General features: G+C 54.9%; 2 protein-coding genes across 2 annotated transcripts; one reads left to right on the top strand and one right to left on the bottom strand.

Moving 5' to 3' along the window:
* Nucleotides 1–261: 261 nt before the first annotated feature.
* Nucleotides 262–12,880, bottom strand: LGI3 (leucine rich repeat LGI family member 3). Its single transcript, XM_074981681.1, has 8 exons — nt 12,669–12,880; nt 9,322–9,393; nt 8,663–8,734; nt 8,456–8,527; nt 7,984–8,055; nt 7,291–7,460; nt 6,902–7,066; nt 262–5,163 (listed from the first exon to the last, which is right to left on the bottom strand). The coding sequence occupies exons 1-8, from the start codon at nt 12,878–12,880 to the stop codon at nt 4,346–4,348; spliced, it is 1,653 nt and encodes a 550-aa protein (XP_074837782.1). The 3' UTR covers nt 262–4,345.
* Nucleotides 12,881–15,597: 2,717 nt separating this feature from the next.
* Nucleotides 15,598–21,403, top strand: SFTPC (surfactant protein C). The gene is made up of 6 exons (XM_074981911.1): nt 15,598–15,680; nt 15,911–16,057; nt 16,793–16,933; nt 17,902–18,012; nt 20,006–20,133; nt 21,137–21,403. Exons 1-5 carry the CDS (start codon nt 15,639–15,641, stop codon nt 20,120–20,122), a joined length of 558 nt encoding a protein of 185 aa, XP_074838012.1. The 5' UTR covers nt 15,598–15,638; the 3' UTR covers nt 20,123–20,133; nt 21,137–21,403.
* Nucleotides 21,404–23,011: the final 1,608 nt, after the last annotated feature.

Genomic DNA, 23,011 nt, shown 5'->3' with positions numbered 1-23,011 from the left:
TATGCTACTCAGACCCTGTGATTAGATGATCATAATGGTCCCATCTGGCCATACACCCATTTTACAGATGGGAAAATAGAGACAGAGATCAGAGAAGTGACTTGTTCAAGATTACACAGTGAGTCAATGGGAATGCTGGGAAGAGAAACCAGATGTCCTGGTTCCCAGACCTTTTCTGTGAACTCTGCGGCTGGCCTTAAGAGCAATAGTTGGCTGTGACACCAGGCTTTATTCTTAAAGTGTTATTTATTGTGTTGCAAATATATATTATAGTCAGGATGTAAATATAATTTCCATAGAAATGCTGGGATTAAGGAGAGGAAATGTGAGATTAGGGGAGGGGATATCTGTGCCAGAAATGGGAGAGGAAACGGGGGCTTAGGGAGGGACTCTTTGGAGGTGGAAGGGAGAAGAGGCTAATATCAGTTTTGTAACACCCCCATTAGGTTGTGCATTCACACACACCCACACACACACGCGCTCCAGCCCTGGGGTTGGCAGGTTCCGCCGCCCAGCTGCTGGTTCAGAACACAGGACAGCGGCAGTGTCACGGTGTGTTTATTTTTGGAAGCATTTACAAGAAGCTGGCACACCTTGGTTATAACTTGAGTGCAGGGAGCCTTCTGCTCTGGGGGTGGGAAAGGAGACAATGTGGCCAAGAGAGGAGTTACAGGCAAGAGAAGGCAGCTGCAGAGAGAACAAGGGAAGGGGCTCCTGCCGCACAGCTGACCCAAGCTGTCCCTCTCCCGGCTCCCCAGCAGAGGGCGGAAGAACCTCAGGGCTGCTCCTTTCCCCAGCTGGGGAGCAGAGGGAATGCAAGGCTGCTGATGGGGTCATTGCACACCTCCAGCCAGCCCCCATGAGCCAATCCTGGTCCCATGGGGAGCTGCAGGAGCTGCAGGGGAAGAAGGCAGGTTTGAGACTGGAGCCCTGCTGCTCAGGAGTGAGATACTGCGGACAAAGGAGAGGCCCATATTCCTCAAGAGTTCAGGCCTTATTCTCTGTTCAGGATAGAGAATCCCTGTGAAGCCCTCACCTCCTGATCAGCCTTTCCCTTCTTTTCAGGTGCTCCTTGCAGCAAAGGTAACCACCCATCCTCCCCCAGTGACAGCCAGCGGGGTTCGAACCAGGAGCTGTCAGTCCTGAAACCCCAGGCCTCTGGCACGTGAGCTAAAGGAGCGATTCCCACAGCAAGCAGCAGTAGTAGGCTTTTATCTCTTTTTTCAGAGTACACCCACAGGCAGGGGAATGTGACATGTAGCACTGGGGATAAGCAGGGACAGAAGCCCAGGTCCTCAAATGTATGTAGGTGTCTCTGTCCTACTGATTTCAATAGGAACTACTGGGCACGGAAGTGCCTTTGAGGACATGGGCCATAGAAGCCAACAGATAGGGATGGTTCTAGTCTCTGGACTGACAATATAGACGAATAAACAGAGCAGCACAATGGCACACAGGTGCCTGGTGAGTCTGCCAGGGGATGAAGCACCAAAGCAATTCGTAAAGGCCCTTTGCCCTGGTGTTTCTGACCCACCAGAAAGACCCCCTGCCTTGAAGGTCTGTAGCTGCAAGAGGCCTGGAGACCCCAGCAGAGAGGGACTTTGGAGCAGAGCTTTCTGATGTTCCCCATCTCTCAGCCCCCTGGGAGGAAGTGAGATCTCCCCAACACACAAGGAGCGTGTCAGAAAACCAGGCACAGGGAACCAGTCCCCATTCGTCTGGGATGGGTATAGGAAGGCAGAGCTCCTCACTGCATGTCTGCCTCCACAGTAGTGAAGTGGGAACACAGCGGGCTGGGAGATGGGGAGCAGAGAAGACCCCTATTGCTGCCCTGCACCAGGGCCCTCAGGTAATCCCACAGGCTGCCCTGGGCCCTGCAGCTCCCTTCCTCCCTCCCACTATTGAGGGAGCCGCTTGCAGGGGCCCCCAAAGCACAGGGTCAGAGGTGGTCACTCCGACCCATTCCCTGCGATGCACTAGGGACCAAGGGAGGCATTAAAGTCTGATGCTTGGCACGACAGCCCCTTCGCACCAACCTGGCCTGCACACGGTGGGCACTTAACTACATGCTCCTTCAGGCCTGTGGTGTAAAGGGGCTCGGGGTGCATGCGAATCTGTCCGTGGGCTGGAATTCTGTTTCCTGAGCCCAGGGACAGTTGCTGCTGTCACTGACACCCACACAACTCCACCCTGTCAGCGGGGAACACGCAAGTGAGACCGAGAGATGATTTGGGCCCTGTGGCCTTTTTTCAGTTGTTGTCATCCATAAATCATAGACTCCTAGAACACTAGAACTGGAAGGAACCTCAAGAGGCCATCGAGACCAGTCCCCTGCCCTCACTGCAGCACCAAGCAACGTCCAGACCATCTCTGTTAGCTACTTTTCCAGCTTATTCTTAAATGTCTCCAGTGATGGAGATTCCACAACCTCCCTACCCCATTTACTCAAGTGTTCAACCACCCTGACAGCCAGGAAGCTTTTCCTCATGTCCAACCTAAACCTGCCTTGCTGCAATTTAAGCCCATTGCTCCTTGTCCAATTTTCAGAGGCCAGGGAGAACAACTTTGCTCCCTAAATATCAAAGGTTAGGCAGAGCTAGCACTGGGATCACACCTGGAGCTGGCTGGGCTAAGTCCTAGGCATTCAGGAACCCCGTGGCTCCTCCATGCCAGTCTCTCTCCTGCGGGACGTGTGACTTCCCGGAGGAGTCTCTCCTTTCACTGCCTGCCGCGGGGGCTGTCAATGGTTCTGTCTAATTTGAGCTGTGCAAGCACACACCAGGCAAAAGGCATGATAGAAATCCACCCCCGGGACAAAGCAGCATTGGCTCGTTTCCCCAGCCCGCCTGGCCTGAAAGACTCACTGGTGCTTCTGCAGCAGGCTGTGCATTGGAGCGGATGCACTAGATTTCTGCTGTGGCATTGTGCACTGGAGCAGATGCAGGGGGATGGTAGATTGGAGGCATGTGAACTAGTGTATGCTCTCTGGCCCTGGATTTATGCACCTGGGTTCATGCCCTGGACCTGATAGCTGGCACACTGTTGTTCACTCTTCTTGCCTGAAGATCACAAAGGAGGATAAGCAATGGTATCCCCAGCTTACAAAAAGGGGAACTGAGGCAGGACCACTTATCCAAGGGCACACAGCAGGTCAATGGAAGAGGCAAGCCCAGAACCCTAGTCTCCCGAGCCTCAGTCCCCTGCACTAACCACTGGGCACTGTTGCCCCTGCAGCTGGATGGAGAGAAGGTGCCTGGAGGGAAGCAAAGCAATTCACTGTAGTAAAGTTAGGCAGGTACCAAGGGTGCCACTTTACTTCCATTAGCTCCTGGCAGACCTTGCAGGGCAGTTCACTGAGCATGCTGGGATGAGCTAGGCTGCCATTGCTACTGGACACCCCTCCAGAGAGCCTGCCTGCTAGGTACAGGAGCCCAGGGGGCTCGGGTGCTCTCTGGAGCGGTGCAGCCACACAGAGCGGTGTCTACAGCCTGAATGGGGGTGACTGCTACGGGAAGGAAGAGGTCAGGAGCAGTCACACCAAGGGGCTTTCTTCTTCCAGGCCTGATGCCCAGAGCTAGGGATGGATCTTGAGGGGGCTGTGGAGTAGGACAGGAGCATGTGTGCAGCGGGGGCTGGAGGGAGGGGTCAGGCCAACAGGTCTAGGGATGTACGTGTGTGTCGGAGGGCGGGAGAGGCAGCCTGGCCTGGTGCACCCCCAGTGCACCGTGTCTGGGTTCACAGATGAGCCTGCACCCGCAGGAGTGGATGTGTGGGTGTGAAGTGCAGGAGTGAGTGCGGTGGCGGGTGGGTGTCCATGGAGGGCCGTAGATGGGCATGAATATGAGACGTGGGGAGATGGATGGGAGAGAAAGGGGTGTGGCGCTGAGTGTTTGTTCACACCGGGCTTCCAGGGACGTGTAAAGAGTGAGTACAGAAGCACACGGTAGGGCTGGGAGGCTGCAGGGGCACACATGGGGGAGCTGCAGTGCATGCATGTTGGAGGCACGTGGGCAGGCCTGTAACGTGGATGAGATACTGCAGGGCAGTAGTGCACAGGGATGAGTTTCTCTATGGCAGGACGGCTGCGATACACTCACGGATTCACGTGCACGGACGGCGTGTGTTGGGTGTGCACGTACCCAGGGATCCAGGTCTGCGTGGAGAGGGGTGAGCGTGCGGGGCTGGGGCTGGCGGGCAGAGCATGGCCACGGATGGGATGCACTAGCCTGAGGAGCAGCAGCGTGTTGGAGTCCCCTGATCCCAGGGCGTGGCGAGAGGAGGAACATTTTCTCCGCACAGTGTCAGGCAGGAGGCTGGGAGCTGGGCCGGCGGCAGGGGCAACCGCCTATAAGCTGAGATCCACCACAACGTGCCTGTAGACCAGTGTGTTGCTCTTGAAGCTGGGGGCCAGCAGGAGGTCCATGTGCTCCACAGGGACATAGCGGAAGGCCCGGGGAGCTTGGACGGAGAGCTCCTGGAACTTGACAAACTTCTGCTTCTCCTCGTCCCAGAGGTAAAGGTGGGTGAAGGAGAAGTCGCTGCCCAGTACCATGTACTGGCGCTGGGAGACCAGGAAGGGCTGCATGACCATGGAGCCCCGCGAGGGCAGGGTCTGCAACTCCACGAAGCGCTGCCCCTCCCACTTGACCACCTTGGAGTCCCCAATGTAGCGGCTGAGGCACAGGTAATTGTCTCTCTTGAACGTGAAGTGCTTGACCATCTGCACATCCATCACCTCGGCCACCTCCCCCTGCTGCACAAACTGCTTCTGGGCGCGGCTCCACTGGTAGATGATGGGGGCCTGGGAGCTGCTGGAGATGATGAGCCGGGGCTTGCCCTCATTCTCCACATACTCCACATCGGTGTCGCGGTGCCAGGGGTGCAGGGCCTGCTGGGAGTAGAAGCCGTTCTGGTTCCAGCGGTAGAGGCTGGTGGAGCCAGCCTTGGAGCTGTCAGCGATGATGAAATACCAATCACCGTCAATCTGGAAGGCCTCAATGTCATTGGGTTTGCGGATCTTCCTGCTGTCCATGTCCTGGATCTTGATGAACTTGTCCACGGTCGTGTCCCAGCGGTAGATGTAGGAGCCGCCAAAGAGCTGCGCCACCACCACGTAGAGCTGCGACTGCACCACGATGGGCTTGCAGTACACGGCCGAGTGAGCTGCAAGGGGCAAGAGGCAGAGTCAGCGGGGCAGGTACCCTACGCCCTGCTCCAGTGCACGCTCAGCATGCATCAGGCCGGCTGCATCCAGAGCCCATGCCGGGGGGCCCCAGATCCAGCCCAGACTCTCATCCTCCCAGGGGCAGCATCCAGAGCCCAGGCCAGGTAGGTAGAGAAGTGTAGCTCCAGCTTTTCATGCCCAAATTGCACGGGGCTGAGGATTCCCTCTCCCTGCCAGGCACTCAGGCCGTGTGTCCAACATGCCAGCCGCTAGCCACGGTGACTGTCTGGCCAGATGAGTGTGGCTAGTTGGCTTGAACAATAAATATATTTTCAGAATGATTGGCTAGCTTGCTATAGCAGTAGCGCCGGTTGGACACCACACAAAGAAGGCAGGTTTCACCTGTGTTCCTCACAGACCCAGGCACTTCCTGGGATGCACGAAGAGAAGAACCCAGACTGGGTTTCCAAGCCCACCTGGAAGGGTGAGGTGCAAGGGGACTAGCTGTGGAGCAGCTTCCAGTGATGAGTGGCTAGTGCAGGGCAGCAGCATTAGCACGCTTGCTCCTATACACACTCCACACACCTCTGCACGTGCCTGCCTAGTGAGAGGACCTGCACATCCTCCCTGAGAACAGGTGCCCCCGGGAGGCAGTTGTGATGGAGTGTGGGGGTGCATGTGTGAGTCAGGCTGGATGTCTGAGGCTAGCAGCAGCTCCCAGTGGCTAAGGATGACCCTGGGGCTACAACTGGCAGGTAACACCTCTGCCTGAACAAAGAGCAGGGAGGAGCTGAGCTGAGTTTTGAATCGGGGGCGGCAGTTAGGAAGGTGGGGGGAAGAGGAGCTGGAAGGCAGCCAGAGAGAGGAGGGGGAAAGCTACACCCCAGAGGGGCACCCCTCGGGGTCTTCTCCCCAGGACGGGTTGGAAGGACTGTCTCTGGCTGCTGTACTGTCGCTTCTGGGAGAAACTGGGCATCTGTTGCCTAATAAACCTTCTGTTATACCTGCTGAGTGAGAGTCACTCCTGCCAGCGGACGGGGTGCAGTGCAGGGGGACCCCTGCACCCCATCACAGCAGTGGAATCCCTGTCACGGGAAGGTTTTAGGAAGGGGTTGGATGAACACCTACCAGGGACAGTCAAGGTTTTCTCGGGCCTGCCTCAGTTCAAGGAGATGGGCTAGATGACCTATCATGGGCCATTGCATCCTGACCTGTCTATGATTCTTTAATCACTCACATATACACACAGACATGTACACAAACACAGTGGAGACCCTCCTACACGCAGCCACACACACACACACGCTCCTGCCTGCACAGCACGCACCCTGCTGTTGGCCCGGGGTCTGAGGGGGTTTCCTGGTTGCTTTGCTGTAACAGCAGGGAGGCAGCCCCTGCTGTCTGCATTGCTCCAACCAAAGGGAGCAGAAGAACCACCCAGCACTGCCAGGTGTTTCTGCCTTTAAACTCTGCAGTGTAAACCCCTAGGGTGGCTCAGAGCTTCCCCAGAATCTGCTATGAGCCACCCAAGGGGGATAAGGTGCCCTCTTCCTACCCCCCGCCAAACATCTCTGCATGGCTTGTGCATAGAGATACCGATTGCAAGTGACAACAGGGCATGCTGGTTCTGGCTGCTCACTCTCATGGAACCCAAGCAGTCTCCCATTTCTAGCCTCACTCCTCCAGGGAGGCACAGGGCCATGGCAGGATGTCCGTGTCCGCACAGCTGACCCTTACCTGGGACGCGGTCAAAGTCCCGTAGCTTGCGCTCCACATAGTCCCACTTGAGGATGGTACAGCTGCTGGCACTGGGCTGTGCCAGTGCTATGTAGAGGTCACTGCTGTAGGTGAAGGGCTCAGCTGACACCGACTGGAATGGCAGGACCTGATGCACCACGAAGTCTGGGAGGGAAGGGGCAATGGGTGAACATGTGGCAGCAGTGGGGACCCCAGTCACCCCACCCCACCTGCTGCTTGCTGGCAAGAGCAGCATCACCCCTCGCTTTGCTCTTCTACCGCATCCATGGGAAGTGCCCCATCCCCACCCTCCCCTGCCTCCAGCCCCAGTCCATTCCACCAGCATGTGCCAGGCCCGGGGAAGCAGGGAGAGCAGCAGCCACTCCTACCGGTCGTGATGCAGTCGAAGTCCTGGAGGGCCAGGCCCCGTATATTCTGCCCCTGGTAGCGGGTGGGGCTGCTGCAGAATATGGCAGGCACCGTGGCATTGGTCCTCTCCATCCACTCCACCAGCCACTTGATTTTGCAGTCACAGATCAAAGCATTACCCCTGAGGTCTCTGTGTGGGGGAGAGGTCACAATGCAACACCAGTCACAGGAGCCATGGAACCCTGATACTGACCTTCCATCACCCCCTAGCTATAGACCAGGGTGGGAACCCCTAAGCATGTGCTACAGCTTGGGCTTGGGAAGGAAACGGGTCCAGCTTTGGGGGTGGCAGTCTCCAGCGAGGTGTGTGAGTGAGAAGCACATTAGCTCCCTTGTGCCTCATTAAAGAGACGGTCCCTCAGCTCTCCTGCTGGTGCTCTGAGTCCGCAGTGGCCTCAGGGCCATGCGGATAGCGACTCGCTCCAGCCCAAAAGAGAAGACCAGGGAGCTGCCATTGGATCCGCAGGCCAGGAAGGGAGGGGTGAAGGCGCTGGGGCAGGAAGGAGGGCATGGAGGCAGATTGCACAGCTAAGAGGACCCAGGCCCGGCCTAGGACGAAAGTTCCTGGGCTTGTTGACTCTGCACAGCATGGGACAGCGTTTCCCTCAGTAACTGGCCCCTAGTGCTGGTGGGACACCCGAGCTGGGCCTTACAGGTCACTCAGGATATCCAGGGGCGTGAAGATATCTCTAGGCAGCGTCTGCAGGTTGTTGTTGGCTAGAGATCTGAAAGAGAGAGAGAGACTTATTGCCAGGAAAAGTAGCAAATGGGATGCTCCAGGAACCGACACTGTGCCCACAGGGACAACCCCCACCCAAAGCTCCTGCTTTCCTTGAAAGGCTGAACTGTGATCCTAAAGGTCAGAGAAGCAGGTTTGTCTGCTGGCTGTGAAACTCACAGAGGGACCTGTTGTGCTCCTGAGCCAGGCATGCCATCCCCACAGGTGTGCACCCAGCAGGCCAGGCACACTATACCCACAAGCATGTGCGAGGTGCACCATACTCCCAAGGGCCTGCAAAGTGTGCTCAGCCCATGGGAAGGCCAGACCCATAGGTGTGTACTTGGTGCACTCTACCCCAGTGGCCTGCAAAGTGTGCCATGCCCGCAGGCCTGGGCCATACTCACAGGTGTGCCAGGGACTTCAGCCCTTGGAAGGTGAATTTTGACAGAGAGCGGATGTCATTGTTCTCAATGAACCTGAGGGGAGAGATGGGAACACAAGTCGCACCCTCTGCTCCCGCACCCCCCCCCCACCCCCGACCTAAGACCCTCCCACACAGTCCTGCCACCCCTCCCTCCCTCCAGCCCCGTGCGAAGGAGACGTGCACGTACAGGTACTGCAGCTGGGAGAGGCCGGTGAAGGCATTGTCCCCAATCAGCGTAAACTTGTTGGAGTTCAGTAAGCTGCAACGAGAAGGGTGAGACACCAGCTCTGGGGTCAGGGCCACTCGCTCCAGCACAGCTGCGCTGCAGGGGGTGCTCTGCTGGAAACAGCGGACCTGGACCCCTTCCCTCCGCCGGGAGTGCCCGTGTAGAGCACAGAGGAGGCAGGCTGCTGCACACAGGCTGTGAGTTCAAACCCTGCCGGCTGCAGCTCAGCCCTGCCGCGAGGGCCTGCCCCATGCCCAGGGGTTAGCCCCCAATGCCCCGGCGGGGGGAGGTCAGTGGAGCAGGGGAGGCTTTCATTGCCCAGAAGTGGGGTGCCTCAGTGTAGGGCAGTGAGGGATCAGAGTCCTCCCTGGGGCTTGTCCCACCTAGAGAGGAGGTTTTCCTCATCTGCCTCTCTCAAGGCGGCACCCCTCAGCCAGACCTGGCAAGCCCACTTTGGAGGGAGAGCAAATATTACAGCTCCAGGGCCTCCTCCAGGAGCCTCTGCTGAGACTTTCCCAGCTCACACTGCCTCACCAGGCCTGGGAGGGCCTGTGCCCCCACCCTAGGGACTTCTGTGATGGGAACAAGCCCCCAGCCCAGTGAGAAGCCCAGAGACGTACAGGAACTGCAGGAGGGGCAGGTGAGCAAAGGCCGCGGCTTTGATTTCCGAAAAGGCTGCGTTCACCATGGTCCTGCGGAGAAGGAAAGGGAGAGAGAAGGCCTCAGGGCTCTTGCAGGAGGATGGGGCATTTAGCGCTCAGGAAAGTGCCAGCAGTGCAGTGCAGGCTGCAGCAGTGTGTAAAACCAACCCTGGCCACCGGGAAGGAGGGTCCCTTCTTATGGGTTTCCCTCATTTCCCAACAGATTTGAATACGTGCTACAAATAGCCAAGGCTAGCCCTTCTCTGACATTTTCTGAATTAAAAAAATAAAAGGTTTGTTTTTCAGTTCAAAATGACTTTTTGTTCCAAATTCTCACGTGCAGTAAAGGGAAAGCTGTTCTGAAAAGGCTGAAATCCAAGTGGTACATTCCCCCAGACTCCATCTGAAATTTTCTACAGCGCTTCGGTTTGCAAAAATGTCCTGACTTGGGACGGGGAAAATGCAGAAATCTTGAAAATCCTTGCAGGGGAGGACAAGTATTTCCTGCCCAGTTCAACAACTATGTGCTGCATAAGCATCACAGCCTCCCCTCTTGTTGGCCAATGTCCCTTAATGCCAGCCCACAGCCTCCTGGTCTCCCAGGCATTGACTCCAGCACTGCTCTGCTGACACCCACAATTCTGATCTGCGGCCTCCTAGTCCTGGCCAGTTATTGCTCTTGGACTCTGTAGCTGCGTCTACACGTGCACGCTACTTCGAAGTAGCGGCACCAACTTCGACGTTAGGCGGCAAGACGTCGAAGTCGCTAACCTCATGAGGAGATAGGAATAGCGCCCTACTTCGACGTTCAACGTCGAAGTAGGGACCGTGTAGACGATCCGCGTCCCGCAACGTCGAAATTGCTGGGTCCTCCATGGCGGCCATCAGCTGGGGGGTTGAGAGATGCTCTCTCTCCAGCCCCTGCGGGGCTCTATGGTCACCGTGGGCAGCAGCCCTTAGCCCAGGGCTTCTGGCTGCTTCTGCGGCAGCTGGGGATCTATGCTGCAGGCACAGGGTCTGCAACCAGTTGTCAACTCTGTGTATCTTGTGTTGTTTAGTGCAACTGTGTCTGGGAGGGGCCCTTTAAGGGAGCGGCTGGCTGTTGAGTCCGCCCTGTGACCCTGTCTGCAGCTGTGCCTGGCATCCCTATTTCGATGTGTGCTACTTTGACGTGTAGACGTTCCCTTGCTGCACCTATTTCGATGTTGGGCTGAGCAACGTCGAAGTTGAACATCGACGTTGTCGGCCCTGGAGGACGTGTAGACGTTATTCATCGAAATAGACTATTTCGATGTTGGCTGCACGTGTAGACGTAGCCTTTCTGTGGGAGATCTGTATCCTCCCTCTCTGCCCAGGTGGAGGAAGTTTATTTAAAGAGCTGTCTCTCTTTTCGCTGTGAATACAGCCCTCAGGTCCAGGGATCCTTGGGACTCCAGTTGACAAGGCCATGCTTGCGCGAAAGGAGCCTGCCTGCCCGCCTGCCTGCCTTCCACTGCAGAGAGCTGATCTGCCTGGGACAGGCCCAGCTGGTGCAATCTGAGAAGGACTGAAAATAAACCAACGGAGCCTGGGGGCAGAGGGGGTGGATTTTCCATGGCTGGTACCGGCAGGGGGAACAGAATTGCAAATGCATTGCAGGACCTGCAGCATGGAGCAGGGAGCACTTCTTTTGCATCAGCCCGTGCCCCAGCCCCCTAGCACCCTAATGAGGGGCAGGGGACTGCAGCTAAGCCAGCGTGTTCAGGAAGGAAGAGTGGCCCATTCAAGAATGAGGTCGGCAGGTGTCAAGGGGAGCTGCCGCTGATGCCCCCTACATGCGCAGGCACACACGCACACCAGGATTTGAGGGGCTCAAGCCAAGGACAAGGGGCCCAGGCTGGGTGGAAATGGGGTGCGTGTTAGGGCATCAGACAATCTCTGTGAGTGCTCAGGGTGGGAGCTCTGCACGGGGTGGGAGCAGATTATCTCCCATCTGCTACTCTGGGGTTCTTACGCCTGCCTCTGAGCTGAAGCCGTCGGAGCCGCCCGCGGTCTGAGACAGGATCTTGGGCCAGATGGCCCTCAGCGCTGACCCAGTCTGGCAGGGCCGTTGTTCTGATGGAATTTTCAGGCTCCACTCGGGAAGTCACAGGAGGAACCAGGCAGGGCAGTCACAAACAACAGACAAAAAGGGACACGCCCACACGCTGATATCAGATGTACACACACACACACACACAAACACACACACGCACCAGGCACCTGCACACGCCACACAGCAGATGCATGCCCCAGGCATAAATAGGGGGCACCCCAGACACAAATCAGACACACCGCATAATAAGCCCAAGCACACCACCACGGCATCTGAGACAGGTCAGCCCTGGGAGGCCACTGCGGAGATATGGCAGCGACAGGCACAGAGAGAAGATGAGATGAGACAACTCCTTTTCCATTGCAGCTGTCATTCCAGCCAGGTCAGGAAAGACCCTGTGGCAGAATTAGGAGCCCTCGGGGGCCTGTAGGCTGGCAAGGTGCCATGCCACAGGGGCCAGTCAGGACTTATTGCTATGTCTGACTCAGCTGTGATTAACACAGGGGAAGCAAAGGGCTGCCTGGTCCTGTGCTGAGGAGCTGCCCAGGAGGTGGCACCATCTGGATAGAAGAGTTTGTGTACCTCTATCCCTACACTGACGGCACTTGCACCAGCACACACTACTTTTCATACCTCAGCTTTCACACACAGACACACACACAAACATGTGCATTTATTCAGGGAACTCATTTGCACAACACTCACACCTTGCATGTTTGTGCACACCCCGCCTGATCAAAGACTCACAGGGCATGCCTGATGTACACACATGCACCATGCTCACACAGCCACGCACACGGTCACACCGACGCCCACCCAGACACGCCGCACGATCCCACAGAAAGCCACGTGGACGGTCGGTATGGCCATGCAGACCTGCGTAGGTTCATGTGCACACAAGCATGGTTGGCTCATGCAAACAAGTGGATGCAGTACACACACCAGGTAGCCTGCATGCACACATCAGGCTGTTATTGAACACACAGCACGCGCTTGTGCACACACAAATACCTCGTGGATTCACACCTCACCACCACCATATCTCTCGGTCCTCACAAGCCTGCAACAACCCCACTCCAATGGACCCCAAAGAATACACTGCCTTCTGGCAACCCCCCAACAGCATCAAGTACCACCAGCCCACAGATTTCCCGAACTCCATCTCCCTTGACCCCCAGCCCGTCTCCCATGTCCCACCCTTCACCTAGCAAGCTCCCCACCACCCGCTCCCTCCCACCCTGCCAGTACTCACAGGGAAATGACCTCCGGGGGCAGGCTCCTGGGCACCGCTTTGGAGGCGATGCAGAAGGCAGTGTCCCTGGTGCAGGAGCAGCTCTGGGGACAGGCGGGCAGCTTGGGGGCTCGCTTGGAGTCTGCAGGAAGCCAGAGGTAGGCCAGGCTAATCAGGAGGAAGGCGAAGACTTGCCCCCTCCGCATCACTTTGCCTGTCCGCAGCTCAGCCATCACTCTGGCCAAGCCTCCCCACCGCCGGCAGAAGAATCCCCCTTGGACTGTTGCTTCTGTTCTGCTCTGTAATCCTGCCCACTCTCCTGGCTTTGCTCTCAAGCTGAGGAGCTGCAGCCAAGAGCGAAGATGCCACAGCCCATCCTGCTGCTCTGCAGAGCACCACGCTCTCAGCTGCTGGAGGGGTGGAGGGAGCAGGAGTGCTTTGCTGCTGAGTGATTCGTCTAAGTTCTAGCACGGCTGGGGACCTCTTTGGTGCATGGGGAGCGCACGAGCCTGCCATGTGTGATAGTGTGAGTGCGGGTGCACACTGCATGCACAAGCAGGCTTGCAGGTGTGAGTGTGTGTGCGCGCTGCACATAATAGTGCGTGTGTGTGTGCGTCTCTCTCTCTCTCCCCGGGGTATGAATTCTGCATATGTGTTTGTATGCACATACATTTCTCTACATGCACACGAGAATGTGAAAACACGTGCGCAAGAAGGCAACTGTGAATGTTTGTGGTGTGTACACTAACCTCTGACCGTGCGTGTGCTTGTACCATGGAGCGTGCGCAGGTTGTGTACAGCTGTGACTGTGCTCTTGTGTGCCTCAGACTGTGAGTGCTGGTGTGACTGCCTGAGCCTGTGCTTGCCTGGGCTGTGCGTGTTCCGTGCATGCTTGCTTAGGTGCATGAACATGTACACGTGGGACAGTGTATTTGTGCACACGAATATGTGTGCACATGCACTTGTGCACCCTAGTGCTCATGTGTATAGCCAGAGCCCCTGGGCAGAGCAGTTACAGCACAGCCTCTTCCACTGGCTTCAGGCCCATGCTGATTCACCCTTCCCATCACACACACTTCCCCCACCCTCCCAGTGCACAGAGGCCTTCACCTGCAGCAGGATCCTCCCTTGTGAAGTGGGGGGCCACAGCTGTGCCCTACCGGCCAGCCCATTTCCTTCCAATCTCTGCCCTGAGCCTCCGGGGTTTGCAGCAGTCTACCTATTTCACCAATTCCCTGGTCCATCACCTCCTGCAGCCACCCTCCACACACCACCCCCTTCCTCTGTCTGGCGCGTCCTTGCTGAGCTGCTCTTGGATAATTTATAATCAGCTGAGTGAGGCACAGGCCGACCAGTGGCTCCCGTCCCAGGCACAGCTGTCTCCTGGCTAGCAATGAAAGGGGACGGCTCTATAGTGGGCATTCTTATCCTCTGCAGCTGGGGCCCAGGCCAGGATGCAGACAACAAACAAGGGTCCTGGGGCCCTGCAGAGGCAGGGCAGGGGGAGAAGGGATTGGCAGGTTGTCCCTGAACTCCCATCAGGCAGGAGAGGGGCCCAGGAAAAGGCAAAGGGAGAGACATGACCTGGGTTATGGAGTGACGGAGAAGCGGGTCTGGGGCTAGACACCTATTGGCAGCCCAGCTGCCCTTGGCTGGAAGAGACCTCAGCTCACATCTGGACCTGATCCAGGCAGCAGGGCAGGAGGCTGGGGGCAGTCCTGACACTTCAGGTGCGCCCGACAGCCCGGGCAGCAAGGAAAACACAGACAGCGCTTTCTGCTAAGGGCTGAGCCAACAAGCCCGGTGCAAAACTGGAGCAAGGGGCCAAGTGCTGCTAGCCAGGCTCAGCAAGCAAATACCCAGCCTCCACTCTGTGCAGCATCTGAGGCCTCAGGCGAGGAAGCTGGGAACCTCATAGCTGTGTACCAATGCAGTCCTTCTACTGTCTGTCACAGTATCTGTACAAACAGCAGCAGAGGGGGAGCTGTCAGGCCATGGCTAACTGCAGAACAACTGTAAGGTCAGATCTGTCTGTGGGAGGGTCAGAGGTTCGCTGTCAAACAGCAGGGAGGTCAAAATTTGCAGGGGGGAAACAGCTGGTGCCCTAGGAAGTGCACGCATTCATGCAGCGAGCTATAGAAACGAGCTTGTCCCTGCCCGGCTGCAGTCCTGCGACCTTCCCTGTCAAAGATTTCGCACCTATGAGTGGAAGGTCCCTTGCCCCAGTGGGTGTCTGCGACCGCAGTTCTTTAGATCCATATTTGAAACCTGATTTTAAATCTTGGTGTCAGGAGAGAAGGTGGCTCAGAGCTCTGATTTGGGGCCGTCTCTAATTGTGCCATGTGGAAGCCACATGGGATGAGGCACTTCAGGAGAACACTCACTCTCATCTTTGAAGGATCAGACCCCATAAGAGGTTCAACACATTGGCGAGAATTTGGCTGACCCACAGCCTCTCCGCAAAGGCCCCTGGCTGCCCACACTCTGACAAGGGCCCAGGCACGTACAGCCAGTGCTCTTCTGACAGGCCTTTGATTTTTGCTTTGATCATCTGAAGCACCTTCAGGTGCCAGAAGGCCTAGAGGCTCGGGGCACTGAGCCAAGCCTGCTGTGGGCATACTGGCAGACCGGATACTCCAGCCTGAAGGGCAGCCTTTAGCCTCAGAACCCCTGCAGCTGCAGCTCTCAGGTGCCGAAAGCCCATGTGTCCTAGAGACAAGTGTCTCTGGAGACTCTCGACTGACAAGGGCCCAGGGGTGTATCAAAAACCCGACCATGAAGGGCTTCAGGGAAACAGGCTCGCAAACAAAACTGAAGTGAGCACTTGGCTTGTGGCCAGAAAGGCCCAGGGAACTCCAGCATGCGCCCCTACCCCTCGCTATCTCAGAGTCCCTTATATAAGCCCTTCTCCAGCCACCGAGCCTCCAGGAACTGTTTTGTGGCAGGAGGAGAGCTACAGAGACAGCCAGGGTCTGCCGGGTGAGAAACAAGATGGAAGGTAGCAGCAAGCAGGCTTTGATGGAGGCCCCTCCGGTATGCCAATGAACACAGGGCAGACTGTTTTGTGTTAGTACAGCACCTGGCGCAGCAGGGTCCTGGGCCACAGCTGGGGCTCCGAAGTGCTATCTTAACAGAAGTAATGAAGAATAATAAGGGGAGGAGGGTTCTTTCCCTCCAGCGCGCGCGCACGCACACACACACACACACACACACACACACACACTAGTTCTGTTTGTTCCTACTGTTCTTTTCTTTTCCCACAGGACTACACTGCCTCCCCCAGGATTCCCTGCTTGCCCCATCACCTCAAGAAACTGTTGATCATCGTGGTGGTGGTTGTGATCATAGTCTTGGTTGTGCTGGGTTTCCTCCTGAAGGGATTGCATATGTCTGAGAAGCACACAGAAACGGTCAGTATGGCGTTAAAAACCTGAGGTACTGGCTCAGAGGGGCAACTCCAGCCGTGTGGCACTGCAGAGGGGAGGGGGGTGGGTGGGGGCTGCTGGAGCCACACCCAGCAGCACAGAACACTGGTGCTGAGAGAGAAATGCAGCGATGCACCAGAAGCAGATGCTGCCAGGCAATGTTCACTGCTGCAGCGTGGGGCTGGTGCAGTCCCACCAGGGACTCAAACAGAGGGGTAAATGCACTGGCAGGCACCCGTGCTGAGAAAAAGGCACACCACATAAAAAGGCTGCTACAAGACACCAGAGCAAGCACGGAGGGGACCACAAACAAGCTGCAGAGGAGACAGGGACATCGGAGGAACAGACTATTATCAGGGCCAGCAAAGAAACGAAAGACTTCAGCAGAGTTTCAGTGGGTACCTTGAGATATCCCAGGCTGGAAGCTGTCCCAGCCCAGGGTTCTGATTTGATAATCATAGAAGATTAGAGTAGGAAGAGACCTCAGGAGGTCATGTAGTCCAGCCCCTACTCAAAGCAGCACCAACCCTGGTTCATTCATCCCACCTGTACTGGCTCTGTCTGCACTGGGCCAGCAGGGATGAATGGAGTGCTGCCGTGAAAGAGAGTGCTCCTTCAGGGCATAGGCAATGAATGGCTGATGCATTGTAGCTTCCGCTTTGGCCCATCCAGCTGCTTGAACTGGGCACACATCACTCTGTGGGTGTCCTTGCCTTGTAGGTTTTGCGAATGACCATCCAGAGCCTGGATGGGGAAGGGTCCCCACAGCAGCTCTCCCTAAGCAGGAAAGAAAGGACAGGGATTTTCTACATCAAGGCCGGGATCAACTCGTCAGCCACCATTGTGTACGACTACCACCACGTAAGCAGAGCCCGCTCACTTCACTAGGCTTGGGGCAGCTCTTTCAAATGGGGCCACTGGGTAAAGCTGGCTAGAGCTACAGGAAACTTTCATTGCTCTACCTATAGCGCAGACAGGGTGGGGCCTGGCTGGTTGGACTTCAGCAGGTTAGAATCCCTGGATTCTCGGCCACTGTCATGATAAGAGGTAGAGGAGCCAGTGATAACGCCAGCTGGGCCCACCTAACTGTCCCACGTGCAAGCTGAGCCAAGCCAATGCATGTACCCGAGAGACAAGCTCACACAACACCCAAGGTTTGGGTGTTCTGATTCTCACCCCTAGATCTGCAGTGTGTGGCTTGGACCAGCATTGCATTAAGGTCATACTTGGCTGTGAATTGACCTCACTCTGACCTCACTTCCTGACTGCTAGTTAGCAAATGAAAGTGGGTGCAGAGGAAAATAAAGAGAGAAAGACAGAAAGAAATCACTAGGTGTTAATGCAACCAATAGAAAGTGAGTCAGTACACACTGGGGTGAGAACAGTGAAGGAAGATGGATAGGGCATTGTTCTAATTGGTTAACATGAGTGAGAAGCTGGTACTGGTGAGGAGCAGAGGAGACAGACAAAATAAGATGGGTTTAGGTTTTCCAAACCTGGGTTTTGATCTCGCAAAACCAACCCCGAGGAGGTTTGGATCCAGTCCCTAACTAACCCTCTTTGCATTGGGTTTGCTGAGATGGCATCGGCCCTGGCCCATCTCAAGATGATGGCTTTACAAGCTCAAAGGGAAAGGCTGTGGAAGGTATAGGAGGCTCCTGGGCTTGCTGCCACACTGAACAGACAAGAGGAGGGTGAGGATGGGTGACTGTGGTGGAAGCAGAAAGGGCTGTGCAATTTGACAGGGTGTTTCTGCTTCCATGAATGCAACTGGGGAGCTGCTGTGGAAGTCAGAATTTAAAGTCACCACATGCTCTATCTGCAAACAGCTGCTGATCTGCTACAGATCCTGGCAAGGTCATGCCTGCTACATCACCAGGATGGACAAGGAGAACATTCAGGGCCTGGATACCATTGCCAAGGCATTCCAGCATCTCCAGGTGAGCAGCCAGGAAAGCACACTCAGTGTGAGCCCTGCCAGTACAAAGTGGGCTCAGGAGTGCCAGAGAAAGGGCACTTGGGACTGAGAAGATGGTTAAAGATTAAAAGCCTGCAGAGGCTGGAGGCTGCTCTGAGTCCCGGGGAGATAGCTGCCTGAAGCCAGAATGCACACGCCTGGGCGTACGCAGGTTGAGTTCCCACTGAAGTCAGTCTTCAGAAGGAAACAACCAGTGACTGTTTCTCTGCACAGAGCAGGCATTGGCTACAGCAACTGAGTCCATGTGCCCCCCCTGTGGCCAATGTGAATGCCCAATGGTGGGTGGGTGTTAGCAGGATCACCATTGCCCCAGCCTGGGAAAAATGGCCAGCAATCGTGCCACACCTCATGCACAGTATTCAATGCCTAGAACTGCCCGTGGCTTCAAGGAATGAATTGCCCCTCTCAAATGGCCACTAGGCAAGGCTCTCCAAAGGCATTCATAGACTCATAGAATCCTAGGGCTGGAAGGGACCTCAGAAGGTCATCTCGTCCAGCCCCCTGCTTCAAGCAGGATCAACCCCAACTAAACCATCCCAGCCAGGGCTATGTCAAGCCAGGACTTAAAAAAAAAACCCTCTAGAGATGGTGATTCCACCACCTCTCTCGCATTCCAGTGCTTCACCACCCTCCTGGTCAAATAGATTTCCCTAATATCCAACCAACATCTCTCCCTCTGTAACTTCAGACCATTGCTCCTTGTTCTGCCATCTGTCACCACTGAAACAGCCTCTCTCCATTCTCTTTAGAGCTCCCTTTCAGGAAATTGAAGGCTGCTATCAAATCACCCCTCACTCTTCCTTTATACAAATTAAATAAGCCCAAATCCTTCAGTCTCTCCTCATAGGTCATGTGCTCCAGCCCCCTAATCATGCTTGTTGCCCTCCGCTGAACCCTCTCCAATGCATCCACATCCTTTCTATACTGGGGGGGGGCCCAGAACTGGATACAATACCCCAGATGTGGCCTCACCAGTGCCAAGTAGAGGGGAATAATAACTTCTCTAGATCTGCTGGAAATTCTTCTCCTAGTGCACCCCATATGCTGTTAGCCATCTTGCCTACAAGGGCACACTGTTAACTTATATCCAGCCTCTCATCCACTGTAAGTGCTGGGTCCTTTTCTGCTGCACTGCTACTTAGCCAGTTAGTCGCCCACCTGTAACAGTGCTTGGGATTCTTCTGTCCCAAGTGCAGGACTCTGCACTTCTCCTTGCTGAACCTCGTAAGATGTCTTTTGGCCCAATCCTCCGATTTATCTAGGTCTCCCTGGACCTTATCTAGGTCACTCTAGACAGAGTGAGGTGTTGCACGAGTCAGCATTCTCCCTCTGGGTACAGTGGAGGCAGGGGAAGAGAAAGTGACCTCCCCAAGGCCTCCTGCCAAGGCAGTGGCAGAACTGGGCATCGAACCCAGCAGTCCCCTTCCCAGCTCCCTTCCACACTCACACTGCTGGGAGACGCTGCCTCCCTTGTGTCAAATCGACCAATGCATTGTGGGGAAGGATAATCTGCTGCTTGGGTGAGAGGAGCATTGCTGGTGGGGGATGGCGTGGATGTCCTCCCACAGCACAGAACACTTCCTCTGAGAGAACAACAAGAAGTCCTGTGGCACCTTAGAGACTAACAGATATTTTGGAGCATGAGCTTTCCTGGGCAAAGACCCGCTGCATCAGATGCATCTGTTAGTCTATAAAGTGCCACAAGCCTTCTTGTTGTTCTCAAAGCTACAGACTAACACAGCGACCTCTCTGATACTGATATTCTTCTGAGAGCTTAGTTTCTGTAGCAGGGGAAAAAAATAAACCACTTTCAACCCATCTGTTACAATTAGCACCTGATAGTGTCTGAGGACTGGAAAGTCCTAAGTCCCCAGCTCTGGCTATAAATCGGAGTTCCTGCAATGGTGTGCGGGCGTGGGCTTGGGCACATCTAATTCTATTCTTTCTTGTCCTAGCTCCAACAGGGTGAAGATATGGAGGAGGGCGGGTTCCGTGTGCCCCAGGCCAATCGCTCCATCCTGGGCATCACCATTAACATCCTCTGCAGTGACGTCCCCATCTATTGGGCTTAGCAAGGGCTCAGGTGGGTGAGCAGCAGTGCAGCTGGGTATTGGAACAGGAGCTGTGTATCCTCAGTGACTGAACGATCAGCCTGTAGTAACTCTCTCTGTGTGTCTGTCTGTCTACCTCTCTCGCTCACACACACAGTTGAAAAGCCCTTTGCCAGAGGAGTCCCCTCTCCCCTGCACATACAGAGTTGTAAAAGTACCAAGGCCTTTGCCGGAGACCAACCAAATCCCTTCCCAACCAAGCTCCAGGCAAGCAGGATGCAGAAGAAATGTCTCTGTCCGGCTGGCAACAATGCAAGGGTTCCACCTGCTCTGTGCAGAGAAACCAGAAAGCTGTAATCAGCCGTAGGCCCTAGCAGCCTTCCATTGATGCTTCAGCAGCATCGCTACAGAGTTTTATGTGGCACGGGTAGAATCAGGCTTTGGAATTCAAGGGACTATGTGCTGCCATGGGAAACAGCTTCCTCTCAGTCTTTTTGCTTGCCCTTGGCTGTGAAGGTGGCTGAGGGGAAGGCCTTACTCTGCTGCCTGGCTTGAAAAGTGTCCAAAAACATAACAGAAGCCAAAGGGCAGTCTTGTGATTCAGGCACTGGAGTGGAGCTCAGGAGAGCTGGGAACACTTCCCTGCTCTGCTACAGACTCCGTGTATGACCCTAGACAAGTCATGTGGGGCCAGATTTTTAAAGGAGTTTAAGCTTCTCATTAGAATCCCTTAAAGCACTAGCCCTTATTTACCCTCTACTCAGTCCTTCTGTCTGTGAAATGGGGATAAGGATGCTTCTTCTGCCTGCTCCATGCATTTAGACTGTGAGTTTTTTGGGTCACAGACCTGCAACAAAGCTATATACAACCCTGAGCACAACATGGCACATGGCCTCAGCTGGGACCTTGGCACTACCATAGTGCAAATATTAAATAGTGAGACAGAAAACCTGGCCATAGGTGGCTCTGTATATATAGATTTGTCCTACAATAGTACCAGCCCTAATGTTTCATGCTCCTCTGTGTGTCTCACAGGTCCCTGTGCAGTCTGAGCTTCTCCTCCCTGCAGTTGCTTCGCTGTGAGACGGGAGCCAGTGATCTAGCCCTGGTGTGGGGTCTGCTCCCTTACAGTGATGACTACCTTCGCATGCAAGCACAGCACCGCAATGGGTCTTCACTTGGGCCATGGGCTTGCGGGTGGGTGGCTGCGTGATCTCCAGCCATTGCAAAGCTTTTGTTCTGTTGCCATTCAAAGCAGCTTGGAATTTTCAGGTGGTATTTTCAATAAAACAAGAGTTTCATTTGTGAGTTTATGCGTCTATCTGAAGAGTAAAATCCTCACAGAACCAACGTGCCACTTCCTTTATCCTCTTCTTGGAAACATTTGTCTTTTCCCTTCTGGAGCCTGCCCGATGATGTTGATGTAATCAGGACTGCTCAGCGCTTTGTTTAGACCCAGGCTCAGAACATGGAAATGGGCACTCACCCTGCAGGATTTAAACGTTGGTAAATTCACGTGTATTGAGAGGCAGTGATGGCTAGTGAATAGAACCCTAGGCTGAGCATTCTACACCTGCTGTCTGACCACAGGCAAATGACTGCCAGTGCACCTCCTACAAGGGCTAACCTAGGAAATCTGTCATTCCTGGACCTTGTAGAAGCTGAACATCCTTGACAGTGTATGATCACTCAGCATGTTTCAGTGCAGCTCGCAACAGATAATGCATCGGGGTATTGCATTGATCCTGGAGCTACATTTGTAAACAGGCTCAGAGATTATATGAGCAGTAATGACCCGGGTTGAGATTTGCAACATTACCTTTGGGATTTAGACACACAAATAGACATGAAACAAGTGGAAAACCCCAGCCCTCCTGTTATCCTCAATTTGGGGTGAGAAAATCTCATACTGCTGGGGTTAAGCAGGTGCTGCAGCAGGGAAAGAAGAAATGCAAATCCATACACAGAGAGAGAGAGGATTGCACATGTGCTCAGGTGACCTGTGGAGGAGCTGTAGTACTGGCTACTGTCAGACACAGGGCACTTGGCTTTGCGAGACTGAGTACTGATCTACTGCAATGACTCCTGTGTCTCTGTACTTCTAGTCTCTGTAGGCTACATCAGGCTCTTTATGCAGGATCAAGGGGGCCTGGTGATGGTACAGGACTCTCAGGTTGCAGAGCTAGGAAGATGGGGATTGTATGGCCCAGTAGTTGTCAGAACTGCAGAGAGGCTGATCCTGCCAGCTGAGAAGCTGGTGAACAGGATGGTTCACAATGCATGGGAAGCTCTCCCTGGCTCATGTCTTGTCCTCAGGTGAGCCCATCTCCTCCACAGCAGTCAGCTCCCCCTGTTCTCCATTAATTACAGGATCCGGTTTAAAACGGAGTTTGGGGCTTTGCATTTGTTCCATGGGGAAATGTGTGTCTAAATCCCAAAGGTAGTATTGCCAATCTCAGCCCAGGTTGTTATTGATCCTAAATCTCCTGGCTTGTTTACAAATCCCACTCCAGGATGGATGCAATAACCAGATGTGTTATCTTTGTCCCAGCTGCACTGAAATTGTCAAGTGGTTATGCACAGTCAGGGACATTAAGCTTGCACAGAGAGGCCAGTGTAAGGCCCAGGCATGACTGATGTCCTATTTGAGCTCACAGTCACTTGCCATAGTCAGATAGCTGGTCAATAGCAGAGCTGACAAAAAGCTTTTCACAGCTCCTGGAGGGATGTCAGTGTGTATCTATACAAGTGAGCGTTGGAGTATACCTCGTCATGTGGCTCTATGTCTGACGCGTATTTCCCAGCGCATGGATGTATTTCCATAGACAACTGTCTGTGTGTTTGTGGAGGTGTTTTGGTGTGTGTGTCTGCACATGCTTATCTGTGCATGGGGGCATTTGTGTGTGCAGG

The sequence above is a fragment of the Carettochelys insculpta genome, chromosome 31 (assembly GCF_033958435.1).
Source record: "Carettochelys insculpta isolate YL-2023 chromosome 31, ASM3395843v1, whole genome shotgun sequence".
Lineage (NCBI taxonomy): Eukaryota > Metazoa > Chordata > Testudines > Carettochelyidae > Carettochelys > Carettochelys insculpta.
This window is presented reverse-complemented; position numbering and strand designations above follow the sequence as displayed.

Excerpts from the sequence above, each read along its gene's own strand:
- LGI3 (XM_074981681.1), bottom strand. The coding sequence starts at position 12,880 with ATGGCTGAGCTGCGGACAGGCAAAGTGATGCGGAGGGGGCAAGTCTTC. Across the intron at positions 7,067-7,290 it reads CTTCGACTGCATCACGACCG|ACTTCGTGGTGCATCAGGTC; the intron begins GTAGGAGTGGCT and ends CTTCCCTCCCAG. Across the intron at positions 5,164-6,901 it reads GGACTTTGACCGCGTCCCAG|CTCACTCGGCCGTGTACTGC; the intron begins GTAAGGGTCAGC and ends TGCCCCTTGCAG.
- SFTPC (XM_074981911.1), top strand. The coding sequence starts at position 15,639 with ATGGAAGGTAGCAGCAAGCAGGCTTTGATGGAGGCCCCTCCG. Across the intron at positions 16,934-17,901 it reads TTGTGTACGACTACCACCAC|CTGCTGATCTGCTACAGATC; the intron begins GTAAGCAGAGCC and ends ATCTGCAAACAG. Across the intron at positions 18,013-20,005 it reads AGGCATTCCAGCATCTCCAG|CTCCAACAGGGTGAAGATAT; the intron begins GTGAGCAGCCAG and ends TTCTTGTCCTAG.